This window comes from Trichechus manatus, unplaced genomic scaffold, assembly GCF_000243295.1.
Source record: "Trichechus manatus latirostris isolate Lorelei unplaced genomic scaffold, TriManLat1.0 scaffold00059, whole genome shotgun sequence".
Classification (NCBI taxonomy): Eukaryota; Metazoa; Chordata; class Mammalia; order Sirenia; family Trichechidae; genus Trichechus; species Trichechus manatus.
In genome coordinates this window covers 6012919-6038337 of record NW_004443995.1, presented here as the reverse complement: position 1 = coordinate 6038337, position 25419 = coordinate 6012919, and the positions used below count along the sequence as shown (strand labels likewise).

General features: G+C 39.3%; 2 protein-coding genes and 2 non-coding genes across 4 annotated transcripts in view; 3 read left to right on the top strand and 1 right to left on the bottom strand.

The window, feature by feature from the left end:
• The first annotated feature begins 451 nt into the window (after positions 1–451).
• Positions 452–4947, top strand: RPS3A (ribosomal protein S3A). Its single transcript, XM_004378828.2, has 6 exons — positions 452–582; positions 1286–1389; positions 1958–2145; positions 3664–3872; positions 4514–4623; positions 4782–4947. The coding sequence occupies exons 1-6, from the start codon at positions 521–523 to the stop codon at positions 4901–4903; spliced, it is 795 nt and encodes a 264-aa protein (XP_004378885.1). The 5' UTR covers positions 452–520; the 3' UTR covers positions 4904–4947.
• Positions 2823–2895, top strand: LOC111821024 (small nucleolar RNA SNORD73). The gene has a single exon (XR_002824510.1). It is a non-coding gene; the product is annotated as a small nucleolar RNA SNORD73 (small nucleolar RNA).
• Positions 4154–4221, top strand: LOC111821025 (small nucleolar RNA SNORD73). Its single transcript, XR_002824511.1, has one exon. It is a non-coding gene; the product is annotated as a small nucleolar RNA SNORD73 (small nucleolar RNA).
• Positions 4948–22684: 17737 nt separating the features above from the next.
• The window catches only part of SH3D19 (SH3 domain containing 19), a 52358-nt gene continuing 49623 nt past the window's right edge, over positions 22685–25419 (bottom strand). Inside the window, exon 17 of the mRNA XM_004378827.2 lies at positions 22685–24695. Within this exon, the coding sequence (XP_004378884.1) occupies positions 24579–24695 (117 nt within the window). The 3' untranslated portion in view covers positions 22685–24578. The remainder of the gene's footprint in view (positions 24696–25419) is intronic.

Below are 25419 nucleotides of genomic sequence, written 5' to 3'. Positions count from 1 at the left end.
TCCTACTAACAACCTTATGAGTTAGACGATATTATTATCCCTGTTCGACAGATGAGGAAACTGCAGTTTAGAGAGAGATCTCAAAGCTAAATATTGTTGAAACCAGCATTTGCATCTGGATCTGTTGTTTAAGTCCAAAGCCCATACTTTCGAGAAGAAACAGGTTTGGAGAGTTAAACCGTGAGCTCAGCTTTGACAGATGCTGAGCGGATGTTTCCTTCCACGGAAACTTACTTCCGGTGTCAGAGCCACAGTGACCACAGGTAACCCTCAGACTGCTTGCTTTTGCGGCTTCATAGCGCAGTCTCCCAGGGAGCCGCCCGCAGCATGCTGCGCGGTCTCCTCGCACACGATGGCGCTGTCGCAGCTATAGGCGGAGGAGAGTCTCTCTCGGTTGTCGCAATATTCTTGAGGCCGTAATAGCGCGAGACCGAAGCTCACGCTAACGGCGGCCCCGCCCCGTACACCTAAGTTCTCGCGCGAGTTGCACTTCCGTCTTTTTGGCTGTTTGAGCAGCAGGATGGCAGTCGGCAAGAACAAGCGCCTTACAAAAGGTGGCAAAAAAGGAGCCAAGAAAAAAGTGTAAGTGGTAACTGCTGTGAACCTTGCTTCTTGGCGTTCTGCTGGAATCGGCGGGTGGGTTCTAGGTTGCGGCGTGGCTGGATGGCGCGGATGCCAGGCGGATTGCGCGGGCTGTGTTCGGTTTGTGCACTCCTGGCTGGCCGGTCCAGTTGCTGCGTGGAGGCGGGACGGGTGCCTTACCCCGGTCTCTTGGGCCTTGCACGCGACCCTTTTGAGCCTGATTGTCGCCACCATTCGAGCCCGGTGTGTTCCTTATCGTGGGCTCTTTGGCCACGTAAATCCCGCAGATATTTACTGTCGCTCCAGTAGTTGGAGTTTAGGAAGGCACTGTCTATTCTTTTCCATCTGTGACCCCATGCCCACCTCGGTTTGGGATCTGTGGAATCTGGAGCCTTTTAGTAGTAGGCTCCTGTGAGCCCCTGAAGGGTCACGTAAAGTTCACGAGACTTGCATGTTACTTGGAGGCAATGCCTGTGTAGTGGAAAAATCGATGGGGTGAGGAAGGTGCGTGTTTGTGGCATATCAGAGTATGTGGTCTGCCCAGTGAGGGAAGTAGTTTATTGCAGCATCTAAATGCCATTTAGCCCTTTAAAATACTGAGGGGAAATATTAAGGGAAGTATCAGAGTGACAGAAGTAAAACGAAATTCTCAATAAGAATCACGTGATCTCTAGTAAAACGTAAGCATTTTTTTAAAATCCAGGGTTGATCCATTTTCTAAGAAAGATTGGTATGATGTGAAGGCACCAGCTATGTTCAATATAAGAAATATTGGGAAAACACTAGTCACAAGGACTCAAGGAACAAGTGAGTATCTTACCATTGGTTTGTATTTTTCTTAAATTGGGACGTGGATATTGTAGCATGCTTTTTGGTTTGTTGGTCCTGTAGTGGGAGACTGTAGTGAAATGTCAGCTCTTGACTGCAGCTTTAGCCCCTGTGGTGCTTGTTTAGGAGCCCTGGTGGTGCAGTGGTTTTTTTAAGAACTCGAATGCTAACCACAAGGATGGCAGTTTGAATCCACTAGCCGCTCCTTGGAAAGCCTATGGGGCAGTTCTACTCTGTCCTACGGGGTCGCTATGAGTTGGAATTGACTTGATGGCAATGGGTTTGGTTTTTCTGGTTATGGGTGCTTGTTTTTGGTATACCACTTGCAGAAGTAAGGTGGTGCTTTTAGATTTATTAAGAAAATGTGCATAGATTTGAGCTTCTAATGAGCATTGTCAATAAATCATTGCTGTCTATATGGATTTGGTAACAATATTTAAGGCCTTAAATAATTTTTCAATAATTTTTATGCATGAAAATTATTTTTGTAGGCTTGATTTCTTCATGGTTCTTAATGTTAATAAGACAATTGGTTCTTGTTTTGTAGAAATTGCATCTGATGGCCTCAAGGGTCGTGTTTTTGAAGTGAGCCTTGCCGATCTGCAGAACGATGAAGTTGCATTTAGAAAATTCAAGCTAATTACTGAGGATGTTCAGGGCAAAAACTGCCTGACCAACTTCCATGGCATGGATCTTACCCGTGACAAAATGTGCTCCATGGTCAAAAAATGGCAGGTGAGTTCATATCCATAGAGTGTATGGTGCTATGAAGTGTATGGTCAGTGGTGTCATGGTGTAATCATAGGAAGGCACACATCATGAAATTGAGGTTTAGGTTTCACTTTAAATCTTTGGGTGTTTCATGTTATTGTTGAGTGCTAACTCTAGGCTTGGCACTGCTGAGCTTGAGCAACAGCAATGGGCCTTTTATCTGTTTAAATTGTGTCCAACATTTAATACTGGGCTGTTATTAAAATGGGAGCTCGACAGCAACAGGTTTGTTGTTGTTTTTTTTTTAATCATTAAAATGAGTTTTTTTGATGCATGAATTAGTGACTGATTGAGGACTATCTAGCGTTTTGTGTGTCTTCAGGACACCTTTGGACGTCAAATTCTAGTGAATTTTATTGGGATAGTCTTTTGATTATCTCTGGCAATATTGACAACCTGATGTTAGGTTGAAATCTTGACTCCATTTCCCAGTTGCGTTCTCTTTGGCGAAGCCTTGGTTTCCTCATTTGGAAAAATGGAGATAAAAGTACCATCTGATGGAGTTGTAAGGATGCTTAGGACACTGCCTGATACATAGAAAACACTTGATAAACATTAGCATTATGATGGGAATGATTATGTGGGTTTAGACGTGTACTGGTCTGGCTAACCATCCGGTTTTGTGATACTTTTTATATGGGAATGAATGATGACAAAATGTTTCGGTCCCAGATGATACATACTGATTAGACCGTTACATTTATTTCTGACATTTCCCTAAGGTTTTTTGTTTCATTTCTGGAACTGTTTTAAGGTCCCTTTGCTGTAATGTTGGTTTTTTTGTTTGTTTGTTTTTTTGTTTTTTAAACAACTAAGGTATAAGATTTACAAAATAGAAGGCAATTTAGTTTTTGTTGTTACCTAAGATAGTTTTTGGTTTGTAAATTTAAACGATAATATGGCTACTAATTATGGATTTAAAAAATTATATTTTAGCTGTGAAATTGAATGTTTAATCCTTAGCGTGGCTTTATGTTGGTGAAACATAGAGGACTTTTTTTTAAAAATGTGTACTCAGTGTTATTACAGCAATACTTTACCTCTTCAGAATGCATTTTTCAAAAAGATGGACTACGTACAATGTAGATGTCCAAATAGAGTCCTACAGATCCTCTTGGAATCTATTTTTCTCTTATCTTGCCAAGTTGTAGTACAGTTACTTTGGGGGAGAGAGGTGGTGTTAAAGCCTTGTGTGGTGGGGGGTGCAGTTGAGATACAGTGATAGTGAGGATAGAGAAGTTCTTGGGGGGGGGAGACAGTTGAGAGGACTTGGTGTTTATTTAATTGGACATGAGGGATAATGAGAATTGGGGATAGTTCTTGGTAAATTCTTAAAAGAGTGTTAATTCTGTAAACTAGATACTTAAATATTGTGATATTTTATGTAATGCATACTTGACATGCCAGCTTTACTGTATTAGATCTTGAGGGATAAAAATTGGGGAGAGTATTAAAGTCTGTGATATTTAACGTTTTCCCTAGACCATGATTGAAGCTCATGTTGATGTCAAGACTACCGATGGTTATTTGCTTCGTCTCTTCTGTGTTGGTTTTACTAAAAAACGCAACAATCAGATTCGGAAGACGTCTTATGCTCAGCACCAACAGGTCCGCCAAATCCGGAAGAAAATGATGGAAATCATGACCCGAGAGGTGCAGACAAATGACTTGAAAGAAGTGGTCAATAAATTGTAAGTGTGTCATTTGTTTTTTTTTTTTCCTTCAAACAACACAACCCTGACTTTCATCCCAAAGTGGAGTCAGACAGATGTTTCCATTCTGTCTGTGACTCCTCCTTGGTATATCTCTTTCAGTGAGAGAGTTTTAAGTGCTCGTCAGTAATTGTGGTATGGTTTCGTTTCTCTTTCTTTGATGAAGCTGTCTCATGGCAGTGAGACTTAAAGGGAGAAGTGGGTTTGTCTTGATTAGAAAATACGCCAAATAAACAAAAATGCTCTATATAATGTATGGGAATAAGTGATGAAAAAAACGTTTTGGTTCCAACTAATGTCTTGTGATAACTTAAATTTTTCTGATGTTCCCATGCAGTATATAGTTGGCTAAGAGGGTGTAATGGAAAAGACGTTAGGTGTGGACTCAGAAGGCTTCAATGCTATTTTACCACTAACTAGCAATGTAATTCAGATCATTTCACCTTTGCTTGTAAAGGGGCAATAATAGACTATCTTAAATGAGGACTTACGTGGACTAAATTAGGTGGGTGTTACATGTTTACATGTGTAGGCTTATTCTAAGGCTTCTTTCTTTTCAGAGCACCAGGACTTTTTTTTTTTTTTTTTTTAACTAATCTATCTTTTTTGGTGGTTTGCAGGATTCCAGACAGCATTGGAAAAGACATAGAAAAGGCTTGCCAATCTATTTATCCTCTCCATGATGTGTTTGTTAGAAAAGTAAAAATGCTGAAGAAGCCCAAGTTTGAATGTAAGTGAAATTCACAGGATTCCTGAAAAAAAAAAAAAAAAAATTGGGGGAGAAGTTTTTTTTTTTTTTTTTTTTCCTGTCATGCCTACATAGTGTTGAAGACCATTGTTTCAAAATATGATGTGCTATAACTAACAAAATGTTTTCCTTCCTTTTAGTGGGAAAACTCATGGAGCTTCATGGTGAAGGTAGTAGTTCTGGAAAAGCTACTGGAGATGAGACAGGTGCTAAAGTTGAACGAGCTGATGGCTATGAGCCACCTGTTCAAGAATCTGTTTAAAATTCAGATTTTTAATGATGACAAATAAAACATCTTATTTGTGATGCTGTGCTTCTGAACATTCTTTTAAAAAAACAGTTTGGTGAATCAAATGTTCTGACACTTCTTCAGTGAGACTTTCCTGACCTGATCAGGAAGGATTTCACCCATTGCCCTTAGGTAAGTAGTTGAGAAACCAAAACCAACGAAACCCACTGCCATCAAGTCAATTCTGACTCATAGTGACCCTATAGGACAGAATATAACTGCCCCATAGGGTTTCCAAGGCTGTAAATCTTTATAGAAGTAGACTGCCAAATCTTTTGTGGGGCAGCTAGTGGGTTCGAACCACTGACCTTTTGGTTAGCAGTACCACCAAGAAAGAAGAGCCGGGAGCAGAGTACATCCTTTGGACTTGGAATCCCTGTGCTGAGAACTTTGTAGGCCCAGGGGAGAATTGATGCCAAGACGCATGGAGATCTCCAAGGGATGCTAGGCCCACAGATGTTGAAAGGAGACAAGGACCAGAATCAACGGAGAAAAAGCCCTCCACTAGAGCTGGCACTCTTAATTTGGATTTCTAGCCACCTAAACTGTGAGAATAAATTTCTGTTAAAGCCATCCACTTAAATGGTATTTCTCTTAGCACAGCACTAGATTAGATAACTAAGATGGTGGTGCCATAGTGGTTTAAGTGCCTGGCTGCTAACCAGAAGGTTAGTGGTTTAAACCCACCAGCTGCTCTGTGGGAGAAAGATGTGGCAGTGTGCTTTAATAAAAATTCACAGCCTTGGGTGATAGGGAACCGAAGGTTGAGTAAGGATATTGTTGATGTGTTGTGAGATTGTTAACCATTGTCATAGGGCAACATTTGTAGTAACTGTTAAATGAGAAACTATTTTGTTCCGTAAGCCTTCATCTTAAGTGAGAATAACAGCACAATTGGAAGAGCGTAGTCAATGTCACTGAACTGCATGTAGAAATTTTTGAAACGGTGTATCTTTGGCTATGTGTATTTTCACCATAAAAAAAAAAAGATTGAGAAGTTAGAGGGTTAATATGTTGTGGGGTCGTTAACCAATGTCATAAAACAACACGTGCACTACTGTTTCATGAGAAACTTTGTTCTGTAAACCTTCACCTGAAGTACAATAAAATCGAAAAAAAATTCACAGCCTTGGAAATCCTGGAGCAGTTCTACTCTGTCCTGTAGGGTCGTTACGAGTCAGAATTGACTTGACTGCAAGGGGTTTATATATAGTAAAATGAGGTGATGAAAACCATCTGCTTGGCTGCCAACCAGGTGAGCCCAGCCAGAGGCACCTCTGAAAAAAAGGCTCGATCTACTTTGAAGAATTAGCCATTGAAAATTTTCAGGAACACAGTTCTGTTACGACACGTGGGGTTGCCATGAGTTTGGAATCAACTATAAGGCAGCTGATTTCTTTATAGTAAAGTGAACTGATAATTCTATTTACATATAAATCAAATATCCTACTGTACACCTACACTATGAAGCGAAATTTGGCTAGGGAAACGATGGTTACTGGTGCCAGTATTTCCTCTGTCCACTCATCCATTTGGTTTTTGTATCCTTTCTCCTCCAACGTCAACTTGCCCATTCTAGCTCAGTTTAAAGTAGATGAGAAAAAAAAAAAATCACAAATTCCAACCCTTAATGCCTTGTCATCTATGTGTGTGTATTTATCCTGCTTTCCCTATTGTCGCTGGATGAATTGTGATATGACAAACTTTTCTACTTGAGCATTAGGTCCTGTCCTTGCCTAATCAAGCTCATGATTCAAGTGCATCAGATTTTCTTAAGTGAGTCTTCTATCATACAAATTGAAATCCTGTGCTCACACCCTTCCAGATACAACCCTGTTCATCCTCGTTAGAGCAAAGCTCGAAAGAGTTAACCGATGTATATGAATCCAAATTTTTCCTTTTCTTGATGCACTGTGATTAGACTTTACTCAGTTTCAAGCTAGTGGCTGCTGTCAAGATTATGAGTGACTTTGTTCCTAAATCCAATGGTCTATTTGCAGCCTTCATTTTACTTAAGTCGCTGGCCACCATCCTTTGCTAGTTCTTCCTTATCGCAGACCTTTGTCAGTGTTGGAGGGTCCTAGAGCTCGGTCCTTGGTAGTTATCTTTATCCTTAGATACCGTTAGTCAGTTTCGTGGTTTGTGTTCCTAACCTGTACCTGCTGAACTCAGGTTTGTCTATCCAGCTGCCTGCTGGACATCTCTGCTTAGATGTCAGATAGGCATTTCAAACAACACCTATCTTTAACAAATACCACAAGTGTGTAGTTTTAACAAATTTACTTTCTCAGTTTAGGAGACGAGAATTCCGAATTCAGGCCGCTGACTCTAGGGGAAGGCTTTCTCTGTCAACTCTGGGGCAAGATCTTGGTCTCTTCAGCTTCTGTTCGTAGGCTCTTTGGTGCTATTCATGTGACATGGCATCTACCCCTATCTCTGCTTCCTCAGTCTGCGCCTTTAAGTCTCAAAAGAGATTGACTCAAGACACACACTACTATCTCATTAACGTAACCCGTTCCCAAATGGAATTATAACCACAGGTATAGAGGTTAGGATTTACAACACATTTTTGAGAAAGAAGATTCAATCCTTAACATCTAAAATGATATTCTTGATCTCAACAATTTATCCCCCTTTCCAGTTGCTGGGAGCCCTGGTGGCACGGTGGTTAAGAGCTTGGCTGCTAATCAAAATGTCAGCAGTTTGAATCCACCAGCTGCTCTCTGGAAACCCTATAGGGCAGTTCTACTCTGTCCTATAGGGTCTCTACAAGTCGGAATTGACTCGATGGCAATGGGTTTGGTTTTTGGTTTTGTTCCAGTTGCTGAGGCCAAAATTCTTTGTGGTCATACTTGACTATTCATAAAAAATATAACGAATTTAAACGTTTCTTACCACCTCTTGCTATCACTGAAGTAAGCCACTGTTACCACCTGGATATTGTTATTGCCTATCTGGTTTCCCTGCGTCCCTTCTTGTGAAAGTATTTTAAACGCTCAGTTCACCCAGAAAGTCCCATGTGATCTTGGCCCTCAGTTGTCTCCTCCTACTCTTCCCTTCCTTAATGTGCTAGGTGCATTCTTGCTTCAGGGCTTTTACACTTGATTTCCCTCTGCTTGGAAGATGCTTCCCATAGATTTTCACGGGCTTGCTCCTTCACTTCCTGGTCCTTGCTCTATGTCTCCTTAGTAGACCCTAATTATTGTTTCATCCTGTTGAAAATTGTACTGCAGCACTTCCTATTTTCCCTGCATTTCTTTATTCTGTTACTTTTCACGTGTCTGTCTCCACTAGAAGAGCTCCATGAGGACAGTGTTTTTAGAGGTGGGGGGTGGGTAGTCTGGTTCATTGGTATGTCCCCAATGTAATGTCTAGGAGTTCAATGAATATTTAAAGGAATGAATGATGCTACCTGTTAATAAATATCCTGTAGTGAAGCAAATGCCCTAATGTCTGCTACTGAAGGCTGGTTTCGTTGTAGACTTGAGTCCCACATGACGGGCTTGCTTACTCCCCAGGATATGGACCCAAGTGGAGTCTAAAGAGCACTGACGGGGTGGGGACCAGGGATTGTTATATAAATGGTGGCTTTTTTTTTAATGCTTTGAGGCTGGGCATCATTTTGTAATCCTTAATCAAGCACCAGTCTGCTACACCTCTGACTGGGTATGACATGGTATTCTTAGAAGGGCTAATTTGAAAAAGTTTCCAAAAATAATGTATTTTATTTTTTAAAAATGGTTTGGGCTGTTTGATGATGGATTTAACAAAGTTGACCTTCCCATAAGCCAACCTGAAGGTGGTTAAAGTATTCATCTATTGAAAAATACTAGAAGGGGCAATTCTAAATTTCCCATTTAAGTATCTCATATGGTTAATATATGGATATTAAGTGTTCACAAATGGCTTTTCTCTACTTGAACTACTTTACCTTAGTCTTAACAAAAACTTCAGTAACGAGGGATACATGAATCCTCAAAAACAGGTTGTTGAAGGCATTTGTGCTAGGGTATGACTGAAATAGGTAGCAAAACTAGTACTTGATTTGAAACCGGATTTTGCTTAGTGCATACAATTGAGCAACACCACTAATTATAAAAGTGAATACTAATGTGTAAAGGGGAAAAACAGCTAGCTGCTCGTGTAATCTGAATACCACTGTCCACATTGGACTTAGGGATTTGATGCTTATTCTGTTACTTACATGGTACAGAGTGAGTGTATGCACACGTGGTTAACACGCGTGAAGAACAAGAAATAAGTTAGGAAAAATATGCCAGTTTCACAGAAGTGGAAATGACAGCTAAAGGAAAAAACAGCCTAATCTATCTACCTACCTACTGATGTACGTACCTATCTACCTTATCTGTCTAGCTATTTACTTCCAAAAGGTCATAGCCTTGAAAACCCCATGGAGCTTTATAGTACATTTTAAAATTACTGTTAGTCCTCCTACTTTGTACTTTTTCAAGATTTCTTTGGCTATTTGGGGCCCTTGCAATTCTTATGAATTTAAGCATCAGCTTTTTTATTCTACCAAAAAGACTGTTGGAATTTTGAATGAGGTTGTGTTGAATCTGTAAATCACTTTAGGTAGTATTAACATCTTAACAATATTAAGTCTTCCAATCCATGACTATGGTATGTCTTTCCATTTATTTATTTAGGTCTTGTTAAGTTCTTTCAGAAATGTTTTATAATTTTCAGTGTACAAGTCTTTCACCATCCTAAGTATTTTATTCTTTTAGGTGCTATTGTAAATGGAATTTCCTTTTCAGCTTGTTCATTGCTGGTGTATAGAAACCCAAATGATATTTTTCTTTTAAAAATTTTTCTTTTTGTAGTGCAAATACAAAACATTTGCCAGTTCAACAATTTCTACACATAAACCCAACTGATTTTTTTGTGCTGACAACTTTGATAAATTAATTTATTAGCTCTAGTAGCTTTCTGTGGATTCTTTGGAATTTCTAAATCTAGGATCATGCCATCTGTGAATAGAGATATTTTTATTTATTGCTTTCTGATTTGGATACCATTTATTTGTTTTTCTCGCCTAATTGCTTTGGAGGGAGCCCTGGTGGGGTAATGGTTAAGCGCTCGGCTGCTAACTAAAAGGTTGGTGGTTCAAACCCACCAGCTGCTCTGTGGGAGAAAAGACCTGGTGATCTGCTCCTGTAAAGATTTCAGCCTAGGAAACCTTTGGGGCAGTTCTACTCTGTCATATAGGGTCACTGTGGGTCAAAATTGACTTAATGGCACTTAACAACAAAAATAATTGCTTTGATTAGAACTTCCAGTATAATGTCGAATAGCAGTTGTGAAAGCAGGCATTCTTTCTCCTGAGTTTAGGGTTGTAAACGTCTTTCCCCATTGAGTATGATGTTAGCTGTGAATTTTTACTTATACCCTTTATCATATTGAGGAATTTCCCTTCTATTTCTAATTTTCTGAGTGTTTTTATCATGAAAGGGTGTGGAATTTTGTCAAATGCTTTTTCTGCATCGATTGAAATGATCATGGAGTTCTTTACCTTCATTCTACTAGTGTGGTGTATTGCATTGAGTGATTTTATGTTTGGATTGATTGATTTTATCGCTTGCATATCTGAGATAAATTCCACTTGGTCATAGTGTATAATTCTTTTATTATTAAATTTCTTTTCATCTATAATTTTCCCTTCGTCCCATTTTCTTGAACAAACTAGGACATTTGTCCTATAGAATTTCCTTTGGTTGAAATTTTGATGATTGCATTCCTCTGTCTTGTGTACTATGTCATTTTCCTCTGTCTTCTGAATATACTGTAAATTGGTAGTTGAATCATTAGATTTGGTTTTAGTTTTTTGGAGAAATTGTCACAGGTGATATTTTGTTCTTCATACAGGGGCACATATTATATGATTATCATTTTGAGTTGTTAGCTCAAACATAATTCTTAGATCTTTAATTCATTATAGGCTACAAAATGGTGATGTTCCAATTCCTTCATTCCATTTTCATTTGTTTGTTGGGATGCATTCTATAAAGAGAAATCTCATCTGCTGTTTGGTTACCCAATGGTACTGATCAAATAGGAAAGGCAGGATAAATGCTTGAGTCTTTCTTTTATTTACCAATTTTCAAAATAAATAATTGAAACAATTGGCTCCTTACTATCCTCAAAGGTTACCAACTAGTTTTATTGTAATATCATGAACTCATAGGTTTAAATATATTTGATGGGCTTCCTTCCATTGCAGTTATTCTCTTTTTTGATTCTCAGATTGTCTCATCTTGGGTTAGTAGAAGTTTCTTCAGATTGGCTCTCAAGTCTTTTTAACACAACCCTACTAATCTTTCAAAAGTTCTTTGCTTTCTGGTGTGACATGGTGTTCCAGGCTCATCTTGTGTATTTTCTGTCCCAGAGTTGAATCAAGAAGACCTGGTTTCTTTTACAGGGAATGGTATTTCAAGACCATAATCTGGGCTCATGGCTACTAAGTTGGCCATTATTTCTAGACCTCTCCAGTGGACAGAGCTACTTATATATATACATATGTATGTGTTAAGGTAAAAACATAATTTTAAAGTTAAATACCTCAGTTCATATTGATATTTCCAATTCAAATTCAAGACTACAGTTTTTACTTAGTCTATTTCATATTGTATCTGTTATTTCCTTTCTTCTGCACTGAGAATCCTAATTCTCAAGGACACAGCGAATGACAGAGTTACAATATCCCACAATTATTCGTTTACTTTATCCCACATTACACTCATACACTACCACCAATATAATTACCGAGAACAGTTAAAAAATTTTTTTTGGCTTATGCTGTCTTCATTCTCCCCAACTAACTTTTTATAGTTATACTATATCTGCGTTGCTTGAGTATATGGCCATCACTTATTATACTGTCTCCCTCTTAGCTATATGCTTAATGCCCATCAAGCTTGTTCTCTGATAGAGTCTTCAGGAAAGTTCTCATGGCAACAATATTCCCTGAGTTCTTACATATTGAGTGCAGTTTGTCAGTGCCCTTTATACCTGAAAGTCACATTTGCTAGATACAAAATTCTTGGCTCACTCTTTCTTTGAACACCTTAAATATACTACTGCTTTTGCTGTGAGTAATAAAATCCCTTGTTTCTGACCCAGGATTCTCATGTCTTCTGCCAGCATCCCTGAAACTGTTGTAGGCTTACTTTTAGCTTATAAGCTTGGTAAAATCTCAAAGCTTGCACAGGTCTTGACACTTTCTCTACTCTAGTTATTTTGAAGGAAATCTCAGATATTGAGTGTAAATATTTCAGCATGTATCTCTAAAACGATTTCTTCAAAAATAACATAATAAAAATAATAACATAACCACAATCCTACGAACACACCTTCAAATTTCAACAATAATTCCTTAATATCATTAAGGAGTCCCTGGGTGGTGCACGTGATTACACGCTCAGCTACTAACCGAAAGGTTGGTGGCTTGAGTCCATCAGAGGCAACTCAGAAGAAAGACCTGGGGATCTACTTCCAAAATTCAGCTGTTGAAGACCCTATATAGCACAGTTCTACTCTGACACATGGGGTAGCCATGCGTTAGAAGTGACTCAACAGTAATTGGTAAGATAACATTAAATATCCAGATACACCAGTTTAATTCTCTGTTGCATGAAATGCTGTGATAGGCAATGCAAGTGTAAAACTTATGAAGGGTAGTGAGCTTCCTTTTGCTAAGATTATTCATGAAGTCAAGGTAGAGAAATTACTGCAGGTGTCATTAGCTCTTAGGAGTCTGTAGTACTGTACTTGTTTTGTGTTAAAAGAAAATGTGACACTCACTACAATGGCTGAAACGGACAGTATCAGTAGACTGATAAAACCAAATGTTGGTAAGGATGTGGGATAACTGGAACTCTAAAGCATTCCTGGTGGAGTGTAAAATGATACAACCACTTTGGAAAACAGGCTATTTCTTGTGAAGTTAAACACATACCTATCCTATGACCTAACAACTTGACTCCTAGGTATTTATCTAAGAGAAATGAAATCCTCTGTCCACAAAAAGACTTGTTAGCATGTTCATACCAGCTTTATTCACAATAGCTAATAACTGGGAAACAACCCAATAGGAAAATGTATTTTCATATATTGAAATATTAAAAGGAAATGAACTACCGATACATACAATAATATGGATAAATCTCAAAATACCATGTTGAGTAAAAGAAAAGAGTAGATACTATATGATTCCATTTTTTTGAAGTTCAAGAACAAGCAAAAACTAATGATGAAAGAAATCAGAACAGTGAGATTGCCTCTGTGAGCAGGACAGGAGGGGTGTGGGATATGAGGGAACTTCCTGGGGTGATGGAAATGTTCTAATCTTCACTGATGGTTACATGAGTGCATATAATTGTCAAAACTCATAGATCTGTATACTTAATTCTAATCATTTTATTTTATGTAAATAAAAAAAAATGAGTCTAGCCGGCTCAGTCATGGATTTTTTGCATTTTGGGTGTCCTGTCTTTCATCCCATTCTGGGGTATAATTTCCACAAAATGAACTTTACACCTACTCAGGTCTGAAACCAAACATAAATCTATCTTTTTTTTTTCCTATTATGGGTTCCTTCTCTAGTAGGCAGCTCCAATCCACCAGCTCCTCCTTGGAAACCCTATGGGTCAGTTCTACTCTGTCCTATAGAGTCACTATGAGTTGGAATCGACTCGACAGCAATGGGTTTGGTTTTATTTGGTTAATCTTTACAGGAGCAATTTCCATGTCTTTCTTCTGCAGAGCAACTCTGGGTTCGGATCACCACCAGGGCTACTTATGGCCTGAGGGTAGTGGTCCTCAGTGTCAAATCTTGAAGAAGAAAATCTCATTGTTCAGCTGGGCACCAGCTTGAGGATTTTGCAGCTGGCTTTGTGGGGAACATCAATGTTTAGGGCTCTGCTCAGCAGCCTTATTTGTAAATGTCATCCTGATTCTCGTCTTCCCTGAGGTATTCAGCTTCTGTGATCTCACCATCACCCTTTGTGTCTTCATAAAGTAGTCCCGCCCTGAATATGACATAGAGGCCATCCATCCCTCCATCCAGCAGGAGCAGCCTGATGTAGTTGCATAATGGCAATTGTCCACTTGGTAGGTAGTCTTACAGATGCACAGTGTCTTATGCCCTATTTGTCTGTTCCTCTCCAACCTTACCCCGACCCTTTTCATTGCAGTGGACATCTGGATCATTTCAAAGCCCAATCAGGCTCTTCTGACCAGCAAAGATGCAGGCCTCTGCCTGCTCCACCATGTTCATCTGTCCCTAGATACATAGATGAATTAGATGATTATTTTCACAACTGCATGCCTTTTTTTTAAAAAAAAAACAGTTTTGGCATTTTTAAATGTCTAAGTAGAAGACAGTGGCATTGGTAATTCAGTGGTAGAATTCTCACCTTCTATGCTGGAGATCTGGGTTTGATTCCCAGCTGATGAACCTCCCACCACCTGTCTGTCAGTGGAGGCTTGTGTGTTGCAATGATGCGGAGCAGGTTTCAGCTGAGCTTCCAGACTAAGACAGACTAGGAAGAAAGACATGTGATCTACTGAAAATAGCCAGTGAAAACTCGATAAATCACATTAGTTTGATCTGCCACTGATCATGGGGATGGTGTAGGAGCTGTCAGCATTTTGTTCCATCTTGCGTGGGGTCACTAAAATGCTCTGAGGCTCCTTTGGAAGTAACAACTCTGCTTTTCAGCTGTTGGACACTCTGGAGACCTGTAGAACAATGTGGTGGATCTCAGTGGATATGATTGGAGAAATAAATGTAGCTGTTCCCCCTCCCCACAACCAGCACCTTTTTTTTTTCCAAACTGTAAAGAAGAACTAATGACAGGCCAATATTTTGGTATTAGGATTGTCAGTCAATTTTGGTTAAAAGTCGATAGAGAACTAATAGATAATATTCCTTTCTGAATTCTGAATTTGAATCATTACCTCTCCTGAAAAATATTTCATTGAGTTACTGCCTAATTTGCAGTATTTGAAGATAAAAAAAACAATCCATGGTTTAGGTATAATTGTTGCTGTTGTTAGGTGCCGTTGAGTTGGTTCCAACTCACAGCATATGTGTAACAGAATGAAACGTTGCCCAGTCCTGCACCTTCCTCACAATCATTGCTATGTTTGAGCCCATTGTTGCAGCCACAGTGTCAATCCATCTCATTGAGGGTCTTCCTCTTTTTTGCTGACCCTCTACCAAGCAGAATGTCCTTCTCCAGGGACTGGTCCTTTCTAATAACATGTCCGAAGTAAGGGAGATGAAGTCTCACCATCCTCTAGTCTAAGGAGCATTCTATCTGTACTTCCTTCAAAACAGATTTGTTCGTTCTTCTGGCAGTCCATAGTATGTTCAATATTCTCTGTCAACATCATAATTCAAACGCATAGGTGCAATTAGGATTCCTTAAAAAAAATTCAGAATGTGTCCCATATTCTGATATATAAATTTATTTAACAGTGATTGAGTTCATCTATTACACCCCAAAGTACTAAAAAGAGTGTTTTCTGCTACATTTGTATGAAAATCGGGGCCCTGATGGTGCAGTGGTTAAGAGCTTGGCTGCTAACCAAAAGGCTGGCACTTAAAATCTACCAGCCACTCCTTGGAAATCCTGTGGGGCAGTTCTACTCTGTCCTATGGGGTTGCTATGAGTCGGAATCAACTCAATGGCAATGGGTTTGGTTTTGGTTTTGTACGAAAATCTAGGTTTATGATTGTTTCACTACTGCAAGAGCACAGCCCTACAAACCTTTATAATATCTGACGTTCCAAATACGGGAATATTTCCTATTAAACAGAAAAAGAAATCCCCATTAATGGATCAGTTCATGTTTGGTTTCTAGGTAACCTCAATATAAATTGTCTAAACAAAATTCAGAAGCTGAGCAGGACTTTTCTTTTCTCCTTGAAAAAAATTGAAGGCTTCTTTATTCTGTGCAACTCTTTCTAATCATAAGTATTGTATCTGAGAAGTTGCAACTTTTATAGGCCAATAAAACAGATTAATTCTACTTGTTTAACTGCTAAAGAGAATTGTATCACTAGTGGCTTGGGAATCAGTAGAGCTAGGTTTTACTGGCTCTACCAGTAACTATGTGACCTTGTTGTTGTTAGCTGCCACTGAGTCTGTCCCCGACACATGGGTCTAAAGGGTTTTTTGTTTTTTTTTTTTAATGCTGAATTTTTATTTGCTTTCTATAACAAAAAATTGTTCAAAATGATGTTTCTCTTTTTCATTTTGAGCCAGTTTAACTTAATTTAGCAGAATCTTATTCTTTTTTAAATATTTTATTGTGTTTTCGGTGAATGTTTATACAGCAGTTCAGGTTCCCGTTCAACAATTTCTACACTAATTGTTCAGTGACATTGGTTACCTTTTTCACAATGTTTGAACATTTTCAATATTTCTGTTCTGGTTCTTTCATTTCCATTAATCTAGTTTCCCTGCCTGCTTACATTCTCATCTTTGTTATAATTGTTGACAATTTGTTCTCATATAGATGATTTTTTTTAAAGAAGCACAGTACTCATGGGTGATATTCTTTATTTCGTAAGCCAATCTGTTATTTAACTAAAAGATAACCTAAGGGGCTAGTTTAGGCTTAAGGTTTAAAGAGTATCTCAGGGCAATAGTCTCAGAGAGTCCTCCAGTCTCAACCAGTGCAGTAAATCTGTTTTTTCTTTAAAAATGTGAGGTTCTGTTCCACATTTTTTTCCCATTCTATCAGGGTTCATTTACTGTGACCCTGATAGGAACAGTCAGTAGTGGTAGCTGGGCACCATCTAATTCTTCTGGTCTCAAGGTAGATAAGGCCGTGTGTGATGGTTAAGGTTGTGTGTCAATATGTCAGCTTGGCTGGGCCATGATTCTCAGTGGCTTGGCAGTTATGTAATGATGTAGTTTGGCAATTATGTAATGATGTAGTGATCCTCCGTTTTGTGATATAATCACCTCCATGATGTGATCTGATATGATCAGCCAAGCAGTAGTAAGGGGTGTTTCCTCGGGGGTGTGGCCTGCATCCAACATATATGGATGTTCTGGCAAAGCTCGCTGGCTTTTACTCTCTCTGGATCCTGCACCCAGCTTGTCATAATCTGACTTCTGGTTCTTGGGACTTAAGGCAGCAGCCTGCCAAACTGCCTGCCAATCTTGGGATTCGTTGGCCTCCACAGCCTGTGAGCCAGCAGCCTGCTGTCTCACCTGCCAGTCTTGGATCTGTCAGCCTCTGCAGCTCATGGGCCAGCAGCCTGCTGTCTGATTTTCTGAACTTCAGTTCATCAGCCCCTGCAGCTACATGAATCAGGAGAAGCCTCCAGCCTGACATCTGACCCACGGACTTAAAACTTGCCAGCCTCTACAACCACGTGTGCCATTTCCTTGAGATAAATCTCTTTCTCTCTCTCTGTGTGTCATTCTCTCTCTCTGTAAGTTATATACACACACTTCACTGATTTTGCTTCTCTAGAGAACCCAGCCTAAGACATTTGGCACTGGGAGTGGTTCTAGAGAAACAAAATTGTAATGATGAATTTCCTAAACTGACTCTCCAGTCTGGTTAGTCTTAAAGATGTTGATGATTCTGCTTCCAGTAATAAAGAAGGCACTGCTAATTCATGGTGTAAGGTGGCAATAGAAATATGTGAAGTATCACCTCTAATAGACCAAGTATTGGTGAGAGGTGAGGCTCTGGGTGATCATATGTTTGATACTTCTCTAGAATTTTGTCAGAATGAGAAGTATAAGGAGGCTGGTTGGTTGGTCCAATTTTGCTAGACAAAGTGGTAAAAGAAAGAGATGAGCTCAGGGCTTCAGAATCACAGTTCAAGTGTTGCATAAATGACCTCAAAGTTGCCACTTGGGCCCTGAAAGAAAGCCTTGTTTCTTGTAGTAATAGAGCTGATATTGCCGAAAACCAAACACAAAGTCTTATCATAAGAGTGGCTGAATTACAACACCAACTGAATTCCCAACCCTGAATGGTGTCTGAAGTTGAAGTAAGAGCATTGACTGAAACTTGGGATGTGGACATATGGGCAGATTATCAGGATGCTGGCCAAAACCGAGCTCCTAAATTACACTGAATCACTCCTGCCAACAGAACCACCCCTCTCACTCCCATCTGAAGAGATTACTCCATCTTTGTCTGCTAAACCACCCTTCACAGTAAAACCTTAGCCCCTCCACCTCCATCTGGTGAGATTAACCCAACTGTGTCTGAAGAGCCTTTGTCTGAGATATCATGTGGGGCAAGGTCTGAGTCATTGCCTGGGGCATTGCCTGAGGCAGATGCTTTACAAGACATTTGCTGAATGTTTTCAAAACACAGCCCCACCACCCATTTTTGCTTCTAGACCTATAACTAGACTTAAGTCCCAGCAAGCCCTAAAAGGTGAAGTACAAAGTGTGACCCAGGAGGAGGTATGCTACACTTCAAAAGAACTGTTTGACTCTTCTAATATGTACAAATAGAAACCTGGGGAATATGTGTGGGAATGGCTATTAAGGGTGTGGGATAATGGTGCAAGGAACATAAAGTTGGATCAATCTGAGTTTATTGACATGGGCCACTAAGAACAGACTCTTCATTCAATGTTTCAGCTCAAGGGGTTAGGAAAGGATCTAATAGTTTATTTGGTTGGTTAGCTGAAGCATGGATTATGTGACTGCTTATATTAAAACAAGTTCAAGTACCAGACAGATCTGCCTTGGTATACTGCAGAAGATATCTAAAGGCTTAGGGAAATTGGCATGTTAAGAGTGGATTTATCAGGTTAGACCCAAAGACCCACACATGGAGTGCCCAGAGAACACAGCTTTTACCACAATTTTGAGGAATAAATTTGTGAAGGGAGCCCCAGCATCCTTGAAGATTGCTGTGATTGCTATTTTATTAAGTCAGACTTGACAGTGGGAACTGCCCTAACTTAATTAAGACACCTAACTACGATGAGGCAGATTGGACACCATGGTGGTAGGGGCCAAATGGTGGCACTCAGTCAACAAGGTGGGTGTGGTTAGTGTAATGGACGGCATCCAATATGTGGGGCTGTTTCTCCTATAGCCAGGATTCAGGAATCCTGGGTTCAGGAATCATGAGGTGGAATTGGGAGCGGCACCATTCACTACTACCTCTAGTGACTCACTCACAAAATTTTTGTTCCTATCCCCATGACCTTATGTTTTGTGAATCTAGAAGTCTTAGTTCCAAAGGGAAGCATGCTCCCACCAGGAGACCAAACAATGATTCCATTGAACTGGAAAATAAGAATGCCACCCAGCTACTTTGGGCTCCTCATGCCTCTGGATCAACAGGCAAAAAAGGGAGTTACTGTATCGGTAGGTGTGATTGATCCTGATTATCAAGAGGAAATCAGACTGATATTACATGAAGGAGGTAAAGAAGAGTATGTCTAGAATACAGGAGATCCCTTAGGGCATCTCTTAGTACTATCATTCCCTGTGATTAAAGCCAAGGTAAAACTACAGCAACTCAATTCCTACACGACTTCTAATGGCCCAGACCCTTCAGGAATGAAGGTTTGGATCACCCCATCCGGCAAAGAACCACAACCAACTGAGGCGCTTTCTGAGGGCAAAGGGAATACAGAATGGGTGGTGGAAAAGGGTAGTTCTAAATACCAGTTACAACCACGTGATCAGTTGCAGAAAGGAGGACTGTCTTTGTTATGAGTATTTCTTCCTTGTATGTGTGCATCAAATATTTTTGTTTTCTTCACTTATAAAATATAAAATGTATGAAGGGCTAGTGTGTTTTTGGTTGTATGCATGTTAGTTGTATCATGTTAAGTGCAAGTATGACTTTGTAATTGTCTTTATTTAGAGATTGTGTATGGTTTAAGGAGCGCTGGTGGCACAGTGGTTAAGAGCTTGGCTGCTAACTAAAATGCTGGCAGTTCAAATCCACCAGCTGCTCCTTAGAAAGCCTATGGGGCAGTTCTCCTCTGTCCTATAGGGTCGTTATAAGTTGAAATTGACTTGACAGCAATGGGTTTGGTTTTTCAGTTTTTAGTATGGTTTAAGGAGATGTGCACAGGGGCCAAGTTGATAAGGGGTAGACTGTGATGGTTAAGGTTGTGTATCAACTTGGCTGGGATGTGATTGATTCTCATAGTTTGGCAGTTATGTAATGATGTAGTTATCCTCCATTTTGTGCTATAATGTAATCACCTCCATGATGTGATCAGCCAAAGCTTGCTGGCTTTTGCTCTCTCTGGAGCCTGCATCCAGCTCGTCACCATCTGAATTCTGGTTCTTGGGACTTGAGGGAGTGGCCTGCCATATTGCCTGCCGATCTTGGGATTCATTGGCCTCCACAGCCTATGAGCCAGCAGCCTGGCATCTGATCTGCTGATGTTGGGTTCGTTAGCCTCTGCAGCTATGTGAGCCAGAAGCCTCCAGCCTGATGCCTGACCTATGGATTTTCCAGCCTTTACAACTGTGTGAGCCATTTCCTTGAGATAAATCTCTCTCTCTCTATGCTTCACTGGTCTTGCTTCTCTAGAAAACCCAGCCTAAGACACCATGGTTCATGTAGACTATTAGCGCTGTATACTAATTTCTTCTTTGAGTTTGAGTTTGGTTTCCTTATTTCTCTTTTCCTCTGGAGAAACAGAGACCAGTAGTTGTATCTTAGATGACCACTTGCAAGCTTTTAAGACCCTGGACACTACTCACTAAACTATTATGTAGAATGTAACTTTTTGAACTATATTATGCCAATTGACTGAGATGTCCCATGAGACTATGGTCCTAATCCTTCAGACCCAGGAGACCAATCCCACGAGGTGTTTGGTTATGTCTAAGCAGCATCTGTATTTGTGCCCCTATGTGCTTTTTTATATACATGAATATCTATAGGGTTTTCATTTGCTGAGTTTTGGAAGTGGATTATCAGGCTTTTATTTCTAGAAAGCCAGGCTCTTCTTCCTAGTCTTTCTGAGTCTGAAAACTCCAGTCAGCATTATAGCAACATGTATGCCTATACTGACAGACGAGACAGGTAGTGGTTGTGCTTGAGGGTATATGGCCGGAATTGAACTCGTGCCATCTGCATGGAAGGTGAGAATTCTAGCACGGAACCTCCATAGGTGAGCTTAGGCAAATCTTTTAACCTCTGCAGGTTAAGACCTCTAGGTCTCTAAGGATTCTCTTCTAACATGAACTTGCAATTAGTTGAGCGGCCTCTAGATGGTGCTGTTGTTATAAATTAGGCTTTGTATTGCGTATCCCTAGACTTCAAGGCAAAGGGTTTGTCTTTTTGGGTATTAATACAGTGAAATGAAAAGTCATAGGTTAGAAAATGATTTCCCATTAGTTCTGAAAAAAATTACTGTTAAGAGTTCATTCACTGGCATTCAAAATGGCATGAATTATGAATCATATGACCCATGTGCATTTGGCATTAATTAAAAGGAATAAACCATTAATAATTGTCCTGAAGTGAACACATCCCCTTATAATTAGTCCATATATCCATCACTATTTTCTCTAAGTATATTTATCTAAGTTTAAAAAACGGAATAAAAAATAAACAATTATTGTTAAAAGTACTAGTTTATAACTAACCCTATACAAAAATGATATTTTTTCAAATGCCTGTTCTAATAATCAATTTTGATAAATGCAATGATTTTTTTCATTCTGAATATTTCTGACTGTATTGAAAATCTGTGATTTCCATGAGTGCAGTGACAGACATATTAACATTAACCCTCTTCCCATTCAGCCAGGTAAACACGGGCATCTTTTTTTTACTTTAAAAAAAAATTTTTTTATTGAACTTTAGATGCAGGTTTACAGAACCAACTAGCTTCTCATTAAACGGTACATATATTGTTTTATGACATTGGTTAGCAGCCCCATGACATGTCAGTACTCTCCCTTCTCAAACCTGGGTTCCCTATTACCAGGTTTCCTGTCCCCTCCTGCCTTCTAGTTCTTGCCCCTGGGCTTGTGTGCCCCTTTAGTCTCATTTTGTCCTATGGGTCTGTCTAATCTTTGGCTAAAAGGTGAACCTCTGGAGTGACTTCATTACTGGGCTAAAAGGGTGTCTGGGGGCCATACTCTTGGGGTTTCTCCAGTCTCTGTCAGGCCAGTAAGTCTGGTCTTTTTTTTTTTAGTTAGAATTTTGAACAAGGGCATCTTTTCAAGAAATCTGCTGTCTTTAGTGTTCAAAAGGGTAGGAACAATATATTAAATAGCTTCTCTAATTCTAACCTACCAAAGAAAAAGGATTTGGAAATTCTTGTTTTAGGAGGCTTAGATAAACATTATCAGATTTTCACCTAAAATTCCTGAAAGAAAACAGAACACACTCTTATTTCTCTCCTGTGAAAGCAACTAAGTACAAATCTGACTGAATCTCCTTAAACTTGATTGAGTCTTGCCTTGAATTCAATCAATACATAGAACAAGAAAGTACCTATGAAAACTCATAGCTCCATTCTGGTTTTCTGTCTGTTCAGTGAGCAATAAATGTGTAAGTAAAAAATAGAGCAAGACAAAGTGAAATGACATCTGATAAAACAGTGAATTTTATTTCAATATTGATTTTTGTCAACAAATTAGAGAGGAATGATATTAAGTGGATTTAAGATAGTATTTGCTGTATTGAAAGTTCTTCATCAATTTAATCCATTGATCCATCGATCCCTCAATGGATCCATCCATGCATCCATCCATACATGCAACCAATCAACCAACCTTTATTAGGGGATACAAAGATAAATAAGATACCATTTCAATTCTCAAAAATCTCAGTCTAGTATGAGAAAGGGACTTGGAAAAGTTCGGTTCAGTTTATTATAATGTCAAGTAGATTCACAACTATTGCACTTATCATTCTGCTGACAGAAGGCGAAAATTTAAGAGGGTTATTTTTCTCAATAAAGCTAGGTTATCATAATTTTTAATTTAAGATGTTACAATTACCCAGGCAAAAATATATACCTCACGTCTCATACCATACCCCTCACTTCCTGCTGTTACAGCTGAGAATTTATTTCTCATGAGTGAAAACTGACTTATATGAGTGAAATTTGACAAGAGTTTTCCTTATATTGACTTCTTTACCCCAAACATGTAGGAAGCTCAGCCCTCATACTCCAAGACCAAATGTAACCACATAACCGGGAGATGAACTTTAATCAAAGACAAAGAAAACATCGCTTTCCTTACAGAAGCCCATGTGGTTGGCGTTGGCATATAACAGTTTGACCACTGGCTGCCTAACTTTTTGAACAATGGGAAACAATAACAAAAGCTAAAAAGTGACCCAGCATATGAAACTCTTCTCAAAAATAGAAGAAAGGCATGCACATTGTTGGGAAAGTGTTTTCCATTTCCAATGAAATTCTATTCCATTGATCTGTTTGCAAGATTGTCTTCGACCTATTTGGCTTTAGCTCATAAACTGTAATTGATTCAGTCATATAAAGAACCACTTTTTATCTTAAGCCTGGAATACATAATAATGGATAGCAGGAAGGTGTTTTTTTATTTACTCTAATAATTGTATAGGGATGAGCAGGTAAAAAAGGAAGAAAAAAAGTCCTAGCCTTCAGTCCTCTTAAATTATTTCTCATTCTGATTATATTGGGAAGAAATTAGCAGTGGGGGCTGGTAATTGTTTTCCATCTTAACAGTTGCTCTGTATTCTAAGATTTAATATGTGGTTCATAATGTACTACCATTAAATGACACAGCTTTTATGTATTACTGGAGTAACACAAAGAAAATGAATTTTTCTTTGGGCACCAGTAATTGTCAAAGGAATGATTGCAGATTCAGAAAACGTGCTTTGTAATAACCCTGTTAACATAAAGTACACATCAAGGAAAGAAATAAGTATGGCAGGTATGTAAGAGAGTTAGTTGTATTAGCAAGGCATTGCAGGGATGGCTTTGGATCTTTTGACTAAGTAAGATACATCAAATTTTGACCCTCTTCAAATCCTAGGACATATGGGAAACAGTAACACAAGAAGCATTTGGTGAGCGTGCGCTGATTTCCACCATGTGCTTACAAATGCTCGAACTAGCAATAAGCTATCCCGTCCTGAAGCAAGGGTTTGCCTCAGTAATAAGGATATGCGCTCAAGCTGTTAGAATTAATTTGAATATGAAAAATGAAATTTAGATTACCAACCACGTCCTGATAGTTACAGCATGTAGAATGTCAACCGTCCTCTTTTTAAACTAAAGTAAAAAACGAAGAAGCATGGTTAATTCACTTGTGCTGATTCAAACAGATGTCCGAGTGCAAATGCTGTGTGTAAGCCTCCCATTGCACCATGTCACCAGGTGCTTTCTCTGGGGGATACTGTATCTGCCTTGCTAATCTTGCTTGCTGTTTTCCTTGGGACAATCCTTGGCTCATGGGTTTCCATATGTGTGTTGCTACTGTGAATGAAAGCTAAATACAAAAACTAGAAGTTTTCTGCTTTCAGAAAATTCTAGTGTACCATGTACAGTGTAGGTATTTCTTTCCGTTAAAAAAAAGATAGTGCAAAACCAAATCTGATAGTCAAAGTGATAGTTCAAGTGAGTTCTTGTGCCAAGGAACCCAACCAAGCTTCACCTTTAGCTGACTTGTAGAAACTGAACGTAGTTTTTGGGAAATATACCAGATTTTCCCATTAGTTCTCCGCTCATCCAATCCTTATCCACAGATTTCAGCTCTGTTATTATATCTCCAGCCTGTAAGAAGAGAGGAATTGGAAATAATTATTGTTTTCTGCTAAGTATAGGATTCCCTGGGTGACACAAATTGTTATGTGCTCAGCGACTAACCAAAAGGTTGGCGGTTTGAGTCTACCCAGAAGCATCTTGGAAAAAAGGCCTGGTGATCCACTTCTGAAAGATCACAGCCATTGAAAACCCTATGGAGCAGTTCTAGTCTGACACACACGGGGTTGCCATAAATCGGAATTGTCTCAAAGACAACTTTTTTTTTTTTTTTAATTTGTTGACTGTAAGCATGGTGGGAGCCCTGGTTGCGCAGTGGTTAAGAGCTCGGCTGCTAACCAAGAGGCTGGAGTTCGAATCCACCAGCTGCTCCTTAGAAACCCTATGCAGCAGTTCTACTCTGTCCTATATAGGGTCGCTATGAGTCGGAATGGACTCGACGGCAACGGGCATAAGCATGGTGAGCAGTCCACCTAAAGAGGTATGAATAATCTTCTCCTTGTATAACTCATTTATCTTGATTTACTGAAAGGGTTAAATGATATACCACAAAGGTGATCTACGCCTAATGATACCATTTGCTTTTATGCCTCTTTTCCTCAGCCCACTCCTTTACCATTGTCAGCCTTGTCGCACTTTGACTGTCCTGTCCGTGACGTTCTTGGTCTCGTACACTACCACTTCTAATCTAAAATTAAAATCTTTTTGAGTAAATAACAATACCAGCTATCATACA